General features: G+C 31.3%; 1 protein-coding gene across 1 annotated transcript in view; it reads right to left on the minus strand.

Moving 5' to 3' along the window:
- LOC136980173 (E3 ubiquitin-protein ligase HECW2-like) overlaps positions 1–13,259 on the minus strand; it is a 123,846-nt gene that overhangs the window by 1,923 nt on the left and 108,664 nt on the right. The window contains exons 15-23 of the mRNA XM_067276225.1: positions 11,078–11,242; positions 9,924–10,192; positions 9,540–9,697; positions 9,287–9,407; positions 4,416–4,529; positions 4,089–4,340; positions 3,702–3,981; positions 539–653; positions 53–251 (exon numbers count right to left, since the gene is read on the minus strand). Of these exons, the coding sequence (XP_067132326.1) occupies positions 53–251; positions 539–653; positions 3,702–3,981; positions 4,089–4,340; positions 4,416–4,529; positions 9,287–9,407; positions 9,540–9,697; positions 9,924–10,192; positions 11,078–11,242 (1,673 nt within the window). The remainder of the gene's footprint in view (positions 1–52; positions 252–538; positions 654–3,701; positions 3,982–4,088; positions 4,341–4,415; positions 4,530–9,286; positions 9,408–9,539; positions 9,698–9,923; positions 10,193–11,077; positions 11,243–13,259) is intronic.

The following is a 13,259-nucleotide window of genomic DNA, read 5'->3' on the forward strand; positions in this document are numbered from 1 at the left end:
AATAAACAAACAAAAAAAACTCATCAAGATTAATTAAAATAGCTTTTCGTACCGAGGCAGGCTGCTTGGATTTCCCCATTTCTCAATGCAGAATTTACGTGGTCCATTACTACCCCTTAATGCTGCAAAACCTTCATATGGTATACTGGATGTGCCTGTTACAAATTGCAATAATCGAAGTCTACGTTCATTATCAAATCTTTCTATGGCTGACCAAAACCACTGTATTACTGGATGATTGTCATGATAACCTAAAGCAAAAGAAACATTTTAATGCCATATAAATCAGAAAAAATTATATGGAAAAAATTTACTATTACAAAATACAATCATCTTACTACAAAAAACTAGTATCTATATATTGAATTATTCAACTCAACTTTGCAAAATATATAAAAACTATCTAATAAAATAGACATTTAATTATGTACTGTACATAATCAAAAGCCTACTTTATTGGTTATAAACTGTGTATTTCAATTAGTTGTTACTACTTACAAATTAAATCATTTTAATAATTTAATAACACATGTTTTACCAGAACGATACTCGCTGTTTTTCCTCCAATCAGCAATATCTATTTCAGCTGTTCCAGCAATTACTAACTCCAATTCACGAGCATCAAATACTGAAACTAATCTTGGATCAATAACCTAATGAAAATAAAAATAAAAACAAATTTAAACCCTTTTCACAATATTTAAAAAATAATAATAATAAAATATCATATATGAGTTTACAGTAGAGAGTCGTTAATCGGAATCAATTGGGGACTGGGGTTGTTCAGATTAGTGATTTGTTCCGATTACCAATTATGTACGGAAAAATACATTAACCTGTTCGATGTTCAAATTTTTCTCCGTTGCATGTCGCTTCGTGTTGAATTTTCGTCGATTTTAAGCCTAACGAAAATTTTTATAATAATAATCGAGGCTATCGCATCGTTAAAAATTATTTCTTCATTTTGTGCAAACAAAATCAATATATATTGAAGAATATAAAAACATGAAAATTATACTTTAGAAGTAAATCTAGTATCAAAAACGTTCGATTCAGCACGACACAGTCCGACTGAAAATCGTTCCGATTACTGGGGTTCCGATTAACGACTCTCTACTGTATTCACATAAATTAATATTTTGCCTCAAAATTAGTAATTACTCTTTTTATATTACATGAAAGAACCATTTATATAAAAATACTTGACTTTTACAGTTAGATATGCTATATCAAGAAAAACAGGGTTATTAAAAAATTTATATTTCTCATTTTATTAAAATTTAGTTTAAATTATGAATCTGAAAAAAATCAGAATTATAATTCAAATTTCGTTTAAAAACAGCCTTAAGAAAATTGAACTTTTCCATCAGTAGATGTCTAAAGAAATTAGCGAGGTTGAGGCCAAAGTTTTAAATGCGAAAATGTATACGTCGGACGTTCAGCGCCACTTTCCTGTAAGCCTAGAAGTTTGACAATGGTGTTTGGAACATCGAGCATGATGCCACTGACTTTCCAAATGCCATTGTCAAACTTCTAGGCTTACAGGAAAGCGGCACTGAACGTCCGACGTACACTTTTTCGCATTTAAAACTTCGGCCTCAACCTCACTATTAATTTGCTTGAAATTAATTTATACTGTTGACTTTTAGAAATTCATCCCAGTAATGTATTTTCCATCTTACAATAGAACATTCAAACTTTAACAACTTGGATTTTGCTGAAATTTTAATATGTCTTAGTATATCCCTTCCACTAATGAACATTAACATAAACTATTGTTCATTGGAATAAATTGAGAAATTATTTGTTTAGGTTTTCATTGTGTTTGTTATAAACTGACTTCTATAAATGAATTGTAACATGCAGGTATGGTCAAGTAAGGTATCAGGTTGAAAAGCTCAACATCACAGTTCAATCTTGCTTTTTTCCTATTTTTGTAACTTTTTCTGAAAGTTACTATACAGTGAATTTAAAAAATATATTTGGTCCAAAAATACTATTCAATAATTTTTTAAAATAATGCACATCCAGGTACATGCAAAGGCTGTGAACAAAACTCCAAGAATGATAATTCCATGTAATGTTATGTAACAAACTTATTTGTGTATTACATAATTTTAAAATAACTTTTCTGTATTTTCAATTGAATAGTAAATCAATACTATTTGAACAGTTCTTGGTTTAAAAATAAGTGAATGATTTTAATAATTACAAAATAGTATTTTTTGGGCCAAATATATTTTATAAAATACTGGATTGTATGCTCCAGAAAAAGTTACAATAAAGCAGGATTGAATTGTGATGTCAAACATTTCCTAGCACTTACTTGGCCATACCAACTCACTTAATTTGTTTATAGTACTTGGTATATAATGTACATAGAAAAGTTTAAACAATGACTTCTTGTAACTACTGTTCATTGGTACAAGTGATGTTACTGTGCATTAGTGGGAGATGTACTAAAACCAATTAAAGTTTCAGTAAAATTTAGGATGTTAAAGCTTACAAAGGAAATTTCCTTGATGTCACTAACCAATTTTGACAAACTATATGTCAAATGGAAGGGCTTAATTAGCCTAAAAAGACATCATATTTTTATTTGAAGAATAGAAAGTGTTAGAGAGATATTGACAACAATGTATTACCACACACAATTTAAGATAACTCACAATGCATACAACGTAAGCTAACACCAATTTAATAATACAGAGCATTAAAAATCCTTTCGGTTGATATGTCATATGTCAAATTTTTTTGAAGTTACTACTTAAGTAACTTCAAGAAAATCATGTGAGATAATGTTTGTTCCTGCAGTTCCCCCACCCAGGGGAGTCCAGATGACCACCATGGGCACAGTTCTAGACTTACAAGAGAAAGTTTGAACATTTTCCATAGGTTAACATAAAACTTTGCTGAAACACACAGCAATTATCATAATTAGTGAATGTCCTCTTGGTAGCTATTTGCATTTTCACACATATTGATACAACATCAATATATGTGAAAATGCATGGTTTCAGTAAGTTATAGAACTGAATTTAGAATTACTAAATTCATTTTTCATAGATCTAGTTTACAAAATTATGTTGAACAGTCCTCATCTAATCAGTTTTTTTTTTTTTGTATGGAAGTACATGAAAACTTTAATGAGCCATAACTCATTTACTACTTACAACTGCTTACTAAAATATTTATTTTCAGAATATATACTTAATTATCTTTCATTCTTAAATCAATTAGTGACATCAATGCACTTCCCTTGTTAAAAGATTTAATATTATAGTTTAAAACAACTTTAAATTACTTCAAATTTGATCTTTTTGTAATATAATGTTATTATGTATCTCACACAGTCTATTTTTGGCACTTAGTTTCACACATGTAGCATGTTTGAATTTCATCAGAATGGACAAATCACATGCTTCAATCATCAAGAGGACTATGTTGGAAAAGAGTGTACCAATGATAACTGCATTGTTTATTGCCAATTTTCTATAAATTAACTATAATTACTAAATTAGGTATTTAAAAAATATGAAAAGTGATAAGAAAGTAAGTTTAATTATGATAATTCAAGGAAAATACCTAACAGGAAACAATAGTTCAATAACAATAAACTTAAAGAAAAATAATTATAGCTGGTTCAACTTTCATTAATTCAGTTTGAAAAATAATATATTTATAATGACATAATAACTAACCTCATAAAATCCTTTAACTAATGATTCAGTTTGTTCAGCCACACCTCTTTCTAATCGCCATTTTACCATTTTTTCAATATATTCTTTTTTATTTCTTTCACTAACATTGAGATTGCGTCCACCAGGTTTCAATTCCTTCTCTACTACCTGTCCAGCTACATCTTCTGTAACTGAAAATGTTAAATCTAATCCCATGTCAGAAATATCATTATCTTTTAACCAAAGAAGGGACTGGTGAAATTCTGCATCCAAATATTCAAGGTCACTTAATGAACAGGGCCTAAAAATATTACATGGAATTTTTAATTTTAATTAAAGAATGCAAAACAAATAATGTATCACTTATGAAATTTATTTAGAATAAGTTACAAAATACTATAAACTTACAATCGTAAAAGAGCCTTATAAAATGGACGAGTAAAAAATGCATCTAACAAATATTGATGTACTAATGCCAGTCCTAAAACTCGTCCACTAAATCTAAACCATTCATGTTGGTTGTCAACAAATGCTGACATTGGACTAACTTGTACTGTGTATGTATCATTTGCAGAATATTCAAACAATCCATAATATGGATTGAATAATCCTCGTGATAATAGGAAGAAAAATTCTCTGGATGGACCCCCATAGTCTAATCTATATAATATGTAAAGATTATTATAATTATATTCCTAATTAATAATTTTATTTATTAAATTAACAAATATTTACCCTTCTTCTCCAGAAAAGCTTATGTACAAACGTGATTTCTGTAGATCTTTCTTAGAAGCTGCCATAATTTTAGTAAATGCATCTTCCAATAAATGATCTCTTCTTATATTTAATCTAAAAATTTATATTAAAATATATTTATAGAACAGAAATAAAAAAGAAAATATAACTATTTTGCAATAATAATAATAATGGCTAATATTTAAAATTTTCAGCAATTATTAAGCAAATATGTAATTCTATGCCAAGCAAGAACCAAACTAGATTAAAGATTGGCCTTGTTATTCATTTCTTTTTTAAATAACTAGAAGAAATTTACTGATAACTAACATTTTCTGCCACATTTAATAATCTAATCAGGTTCAAATCTCAGAATACAGTGGTGCCTCGTATAACGTACTTAATCCGTTAAGTGAAAAGTCCGTTATACGAAACGCATTCCCATAGAAATACATGTTAAAACATCTAATTCGTACTGCTGCATAAAATAACCATAATGTACTGTAAAAAAAAAAATGAAAATGGAGCAATCACCAATTATGCTGGGTAGTCAGATGTTGTGAGGAAGAGGTGGAGGAACACTTTTTTCACACATTCATACAGACACACACTTTTTACACATTGCAGCAGGTCTCAGAGTCAGATTCAAGAGAGGCTACCAGGGCTTGCAGGGTCAACTCCTCTTGTTCCATCCTTTGTATTTTAGCAGGTGGCTTCTTGAAAAACATGTCCAAGGTGGTCTGTTTCTCTCTCTTCTTCAACACCTGTCGGAAATGATGGGCAAGGGTGTCATTGTAGAGATCATTGATCTTGTTAGCCTCAGCTGTGTTTGGATAGTGAGTGTTGGTAAACTCCTGAACCTCTCCCCATTTGACAAAGAAGTCCTTGATGGCAGCAGTTGAAATTAGTTGATTGGATTGCTCCTCCTCGTCATGAGATGAAGCTTCCCTTTGAGCTTCATGTTCCTGGGCCAGAAGTGCTTGGAGCTCTTCAGTTGTCAGCTCTTCTTGGTGTTCTTCAATGAGCTCCTCCGCATTTTCCATTTCCACCTCCAATTCCAACTCTCGGACCATCGAGATGATCTCCTGCACCACTTCTGTAACCTCAGCTGGTTCTTCCTGGGTCCATTCAGGAACAAGCCTCTTCCAGGCTGAATTGAGGGTCTTCTGCATGACTTCTCCCCAGGCCTTCTGGATGAGTCTGATTGCCACAAGAACATCAAACTTCTCTTTCCAGAACTTTCGGACAGTCATGTCTCCACAAAGCTGACATTCTTCAAACACCTTCATGAAGAGAGCTCTGGTGTACAGTTTTTTTTAAGTTGACAATGGTTGCTGATCCATTGGCTGAAAGATTGCAGTGGTATTTGCTGGCAATACTGCACCTTGATGAAAGGATAGCTTTCTTCCAGAATCTCCTCCAGGTCTTTTGGGTGACCAGGGGTATTGTCCAGTATCAGTAGGGCTTTGAGCGGCAGCTTTTTGTCCAGCAGGTATTTCTTTACAGCAGGAGCAAAGGTTTCCAGGAGCCATTCCTTAAAGACAACCTGGGTCATCCAGGCTTTTTGGTTAGACTTCCAATGGACAGGCAGGTTGGACAAAGAAGAAGGAAAAAATAAAAACAGCTTACTCTTCTGCAGCCAAAGAGCAACTGATTTTAAAAGCTCCCAAAATACCTACATCAAGAAGCTATTCTGGGATGCCAAGAAGGGAAAAACATCTAAAAAAAGCAGATTGTCATTGGCAACGGCAAAAGAGTGGAAACATCATTCGCACTTGTTTGCAGAAAGTACATTGTTCACATCACGTATCTGCCGAACAGAAAGTTCGTTATTCAAGGCACCACTGTATAATCTCTGCAGACAATATAAAGAACTTCAATAAAATCAGTACCTCCACTAGTAGTATTATTTATTGATTTAAAACAGTCTGTTATTAAAGTAGCAATACAATAATAAGCAACTATTAATGTAGACAAATCCCACTGTAATTGTATTCTGTATTTCTGAATGTTTCTTAAGTTATTTCATTTATAGTTCTTAAGTTATTTCATTTATATTCTTAAGTTATTTTATTTAAGTTTAATTATGATATTTTATCTTAATGAAATAGTTATTTTTGTTTAAGGTTACAAAATCACACACAAAAAAAAAAAAAAAACACAATTTAGATGTATAATTTATTGTTTATAAAAACTTTATAACAGGTGGGCAAGCAAGAGTTTGGTGGGAGCCAAAATGTAGGTTTTGCAAAATGCATGGGAGCCGCAGTTCTGTACTATCGTGGCAGATAGTATGGTAAGGCAGGGAAGGATAGGGTGTCCCCCATCTGGAACTTGTTTTAAAAGAATACATTTGAAATGTCAATTTAATTTATTGCACCAACTAGGAAATAAATTACTAAATATTACATATATATAATTATATATTTTCACAAAATTGTGGAAATGAAATTGTAAAAATAATAATAAAAAGCAGAAATTAACACTTTCAGCAAGAGCCGCATTTGCCCATGTCTGCTTTATAACTATGCATTGAAAGAATAAATAACATATATGATTTGCATAATTAAAAAATAACTCAGTTTTAATTCATTTCTCAATTTGCAACTTTTCTAAAAATTTTGTTAAATAAAATAATAATTTTAGTTGACAATAATTTCTGGAATTAGTTTTTCCCTGCATACTTCATTTAGATTGTGAAATTTCAAACACAGTAGTTTTTATAGAAGTTGCAGTTTTTGTTTCATTAAGAAGATTGAAAATATTTTACAGTGAATTACTTATTTTGAATGTAAAAGTAAATCAAACTTTGTTTTTCAGTTAAGGAATATTTTACCATTAATTATGCTGTATAAATTTAATTCATTCTAAAATTAAGGAAAAACTTTTACCTTTTTATTATTAAATACAAATTATTTATTATGGGAATCATTTTTAATCTTTAATCATATAGAAATACATTTCTTTTTCAAATTTAATAAAAGGCTAGTTTTATATTTTCACAAAAGAAAGACAAAAATCGTTTCTATAAGAAAAATTTATAAACTAAAAAAAAAAATCTGTGATCTTCAATAACACAAATCATTTGTCAAAAACTGTAAAGTTTTGTTTTTAAAATATAGGAAACTTTTGCAAAAGCTACAGTTATATTTTATTGATATAAAAATCTAAAATGGGAACAAAACTGGTTGAGTTTATATAGAACTAGTAGACCCGGCCAAGCGTTGTTGTGGCTCAAAATGTATCTATTATAAATGTATAACACTTCCCCCATGGGGGAATTTCAAAAAATCCCTTCTTAATGTACATTCTCTTGACATACCCTATTAAAATGCAATCAAACATGCATGTAAAATAGTATAAACAGAAGCAGAGTTCTTCACAGTAAGCCTTAATCCTGTCCCTCTCCCCTGCAAGGGAATATCGAAAAATCCCTTTTTAGTGTATATTCTGTTGACGTAACCTATTAAAACGCAATTAAAAATGCAAAAAACCGCATGTAAAATAGTATAATAAAAGCTGAGTTCTTCATGGTAAGCCCTAATCCTGTCCATCTCCCACCAGTAGGGGGAATTTCGACATGTGTATTATATATAAACATGTGCATATTCGAATGCAACGTTGTGTCAAAATTTCAAAGGAATCGGTATGAACAAAAAAACATTATATTTTATTTATATAGATAGATAGAAAATGATCTGCTTTAGTCCATTCTCACAGAAAAGCAAACTTAGGTTGTTGGAGTTAGTGCCATCTGTTGGACATAAAAGCCTTAATCCATATATAAAGATATTTTTGGAAGGGGGAAACGGTGGTCTTCACATATGCCAGAAACCTTCGCGGGAGTGTATTAAACAACTTTCTGAAGTTTCATGGCAATCGGATAAATAGTGTGGTAATGCATGAAGGACAGACAGCAGCAGACATACATTCGTTTTTATATATATAGATTACATTTTACTTTTACAATTTTAACGACTTGTAGTAAATGTAAATATATAAACATCACAGAAACTGGATAATAATAATAATAATAATAATAACAAACAAAAACCAAAAAATTAACCTGATGATGATAGCTGAAGCTATTGAAACAAGTTTATCATGAAATATTTTTTGTTTTTTAATAGGTAAATGTAAATACTGTATTTACTTGCATACAAGACGAGGTTTTTATTCATTTTTCATTGCTTCAAAAACCTAGGTCGTCCTATATGTGCGAGCAAAGGATTCTTTATGTTTTTGCAATAATTTTTGTTAAATAACTGTGTGTTCAATTTTTACGGGATGCTCACCCTCTGTGTTTAAAAACAAAAGTATTTTATCTCTCTGTTGTTTCAATCATTCTTGTATATCGTCAGGAGTAAAGATGAATAGCAATAAGAAAAGCAAAGCTTTTGAATTGAATTCCAATTTGAAATTCCAAAATCACACGAGAGCCCGATATAAGTTTTAATTCTTTCCCATGTGAAAACAGATGATTATTCGGAAATCAGAATTTGGAGAAACTCATAAATGTAATCGACGGAGAGTGGATTCGACTGTTAAGAATTAGCAAAAAAAACGTTCCCAATTGTCTAGCTTTATATAAACAAATTATGTTGTCAATTCTACAAGATTTTTCCTTAAAGTTTAAAATGCCGGTAATTTTTGCAGGACAATGTGTGCATTTGATATTTTATTTGTGATTAAATGAAATAAAATTATAATTGTATTAATAAATCTGATTTTCTTTATTTTGATCTTTAAAGTCACACCTCGTGTTATATGAATAAATGCTATTGTGTTATCAAAGATTCCTCAAACTCTGAAATAGATTTCTGTTAGTAGTGTAATTTTAAATTTAGAGTTAATCATTATGACTACATTACTTTAATTTTCCAGGCCCTTGTCCATATCCTTTTGATTCTAATTTTCTGTAAAAATTTCTTAATTTGGCTTCAAAATCTCTTCTATAAGGAGCTGGAGCTCTTACATTAGCTCTTTGTAAACCTATTAAAAATAGTCAATATGTATAAAATATTTAATATAGTGTTATATATGGATATTAATGCTATTAGAAGTGTTTTATGAAAGAATTTTGTATTTGTAGAATTTCATAAATAACATTATTTGGTATTTTACCTGGAGAAGCTTGTGGTGATTGCTGTGGTGAACTATGTGGTGAACGTCTTGAACCACCATTGGCAGTAGCATTAGTAGAACTAGTAGCATTAGCAGAGGTTGAAACATTGTTACTACATTGGGCTGGGATATATGACATTATGTCTTGTTCAAATAAACTGAAAAATTTTCTTAATTAGCAATTGAAATTTTATGAAATAATAACAACTGGTAAATTTTAAATTAATTTTCTAAAATGTAATTTAAAAAATAATCTTTAGAATAGTATGTCATTACCATGTATTTGATGAAAAATAATTAAAAAGAATATTAATTTTAAATTTAATAATTTTGAATCTGTTATTGCAATGTCTATTAAAAAAGCTAACATTAATTTAAATCTACCTCAAAAGAATAGTTAAATCGATGTCATGACTAAGTCGGTCTAGTGCCATCGTTCCATCAGCCCGAATTGCATTCACCTTATCCCTGAGTGCCTGATTTGAAGATATTGGAGGATGCCGTTCTTTTAAAATATCCATTATATTGGGTTGCCGTAAAAATGCTACTACTTTATCATTATAGGCAGTTGGCACATTTGGTACAACATGTGGAGCTGTCGAAGTTGTGCTTGACGGTGGTCTTGGTGGTGGAACTGGTCCTTGTGTTGTAGCCTATTAAAAATACAATTATAAACTTTAAATTTAATAAAAAACATCTCTCTCAAAACAGAAAATATACATTTATATATCTTATTTCAATGTCTTTTCTTAATAAAAGAATTCTCAAACATACACAATTGATAAAATGCTTTAATAAAAATTTAAATAGACAATGAGCAATTATTTATTGTGACATTGTCACAATGCCAGGCTGCAATTTTTAATTGTATTTTTTTTAATTTATTTAATTTAAATGCCCTCCACCACAAATTAGTAGTGTCTTGCCCCTGTACATCATACAATTCTATTGCTAACAGGAAAAGTACCTTTCAGGGAAAATTTTTGAATTAAAATAACGTGACTTCCAGTTTGCATCAGAAATTTGTATATAGTCAATTGGGGCTTCCTGGCCCTAAGCTTTTTACATTTGATCTCATCTTTCATCTATCTAACTCTGTTCTCAAAATTAAGGAAAGACAGATGGATAGACAACAGTGGAAATTTATAGGTCTACAATTTTTTCAAATTGCAGCCCAAAATCTTTCCTAATACAGGAAAAAAATTATCACTTTTTTTTTATATTAGCAAGGTCGAAGCCAAAGTTTTAAACACAAAAATGTGTACGTCGGCTGTACAAAAATGTATCGCCGCTTTCCTGTAAGCCTAGAAGTTTGACAATGGCATTTGGAAAGTCAGTGCAATCATGCTCGACATTCCAAATGCCATTGTCAAACTTCTAGGCTTACAGGAAAGCGGTGCTGAACATCCGACGTACATGTTTTTTGTTTAAAAAACTTCAGCCTCAACCTCACTATTACTTTTTTTGTTTATAGAACATGGAAGATTTTATTGGTTTAATTTTTTATTATCTAAGAAATAAATTAAAAAACAACTTACTCTACTACTAGCACTTTCTGGTCTTATTTCTTCTTCACCTGCACTATGACTTCTTCTTCTAGCAATAGGTGCTGCAAGTTTGTTAGGATTAACATATGGTGTGTCTATTGGCAGTCTGGGATCAATGAATGTTGTACTTCTTGAAGTATGATCAATAAAAAATTGCTAATAAAAACAACAAAAATTAATACATTATTATAAATAATAAATAATGCTATAACAGTATAATATCATGATATAAACAATAAAGATTTTCATATAGATAAAATTATTTGATAAGAAAGATTATTTTAGACTTTTAGTGAAACAGAAATAAATACAATTTTTTATATTTCAATGAGAAATAATATCTTACATATTGTCAGAAATGATAAACATCTACTGACCTTGATAAAGCTATACTTAATTATAAATATTGTAATATATGCCGGATTTGGAAATTAAACTTCTTTTTATGTGAAATACGAGGGTCGTTCAATAAGTCCTTCGAAAATCCAATAGATGGTGCTCACCAGCACTATGGCTTGTTTTTAGTAAGCATCATGACTCACTAGACAGCTGTGAAAGTCTCAGTCATATCCATCACATGGTTTCATTTTTATTGTCAATTGAAGCAAGAAACTTTTGTTTATTTAGAAAAATGGAAAAAGTGAGTTTCAAGCGGTGATTAAACACTTATATTTAAAAGGCTTAACACCAAAGAGATCAAAGCTGAGTTGGATGAAGTTCATAGCATATCTGCTCCTGTGTTTGCAACTGTTTACATTGGGTGAATGAGTTTAAACACGGCCATACATCCTGGCTGTATTGCTCTTTTGGTCAAGCTGTAGTGTTAAACCATAAGGGTTATTGTTGATCTTGTTTTAAAAATGTTGCAGGTTAGGTTTATTTCGCCAAAGTATGAAAATGTTATCACCGTACCTAGCGTACAAAACAATTTGTTGTTGAAACTCGGGTAGGATGGCATTTTCGAGTTGACGCAATACTAATTCGCAAAGAATTGCAGATGTAGGACTACCCATAGGTAAGCCTCTTCCTTGTAAGAAGACATTTCTTTCAAACTCAAAGAAAGGTGTATAACAAATCAAATGCCCTAGTTCCAAGATATGAGCATGATAACATGGTGCATTTTCTATACTGGTAAACAAAAAAAATCCCTTGAGACACAAAAACAAGGAGGTAATTTTATCAAAGGGTACAAGGATTTGTAGTCCAATATGGTCATATATTCATTGTCCATGAGAGAAATGTTTCTGAGACTCTCAACCAGCTGCAGTGAGTTGGAAATAGAAAATGGATGTAGCTGATCCCTAGCACGGAAGAAGTTGACTAGCTGCTATTCAATCAAGAATGATGGAGAACCACATTTTTCAATGACAGGACATAGCTGGTTACCCGGTTTGTGTCTTGGCAAATGCAAATATTCTAAATGTTCTTGGAGCAAGGATTGTGTCATTTAGGGATTGCAATTGCTGGATCCCTCATCCAGCAATCCAGCTGGATCCAGCGCATTCTTCGGCCTGCTGGATCCAACACTGTGGATCCACAAATACTCAATTAACTTTCTAAATAATGGTGCAAAAGTACACATTGTTGGGGTTGCTGCTTTGCTACGTGCGCTATTGCTTGGCAGCGAAAGTGACATTGCCGTTCAGTGTGGGATGTGCTACACCCCCTCTCTAAATAAAATAAGTAACTCCTCTCCTAGTCCTGGTGCATAATTCTAATTTACGGATGGTTGTGACGTCAATGAATCACTTGACGGAATGATTTATGATTATTTGATGACCCTGAAACCTTTCTGGCAGGCTAGGGTCTCCATATAAACAAGAAACAAAGAAAGAAACCAACTAGTGTAGAGGTAAAAAGGGCCTTCTCCACAGTAGGATATATATACAATTCATTAAGAAGTAGGTTGGGAGACAACACCATCAATACTATTTGTTTCTTGAGATCCTACTTCCGGAAAAGTCAAAAAAAATAACAGAAGTGATTAAATAAAATTAAATCAATCCTTTAAAATACTGTGGCCGTCAGCCATATTTTAGTTATATGTATATATATAGTTCATAAGTTGTAAATACACATATATTTTCTATCTTCCTTCTTCCTTCATTTCTATTCTCTTATTTCTGTTCCTTTCTTCTTTGTCTCAACAATCTAACCGTTATCGCTGGAGGGC

This window comes from Centruroides vittatus, unplaced genomic scaffold (genome assembly GCF_030686945.1).
Source record: "Centruroides vittatus isolate TY-2023 unplaced genomic scaffold, ASM3068694v2 contig_1159, whole genome shotgun sequence".
Classification (NCBI taxonomy): Eukaryota; Metazoa; Arthropoda; class Arachnida; order Scorpiones; family Buthidae; genus Centruroides; species Centruroides vittatus.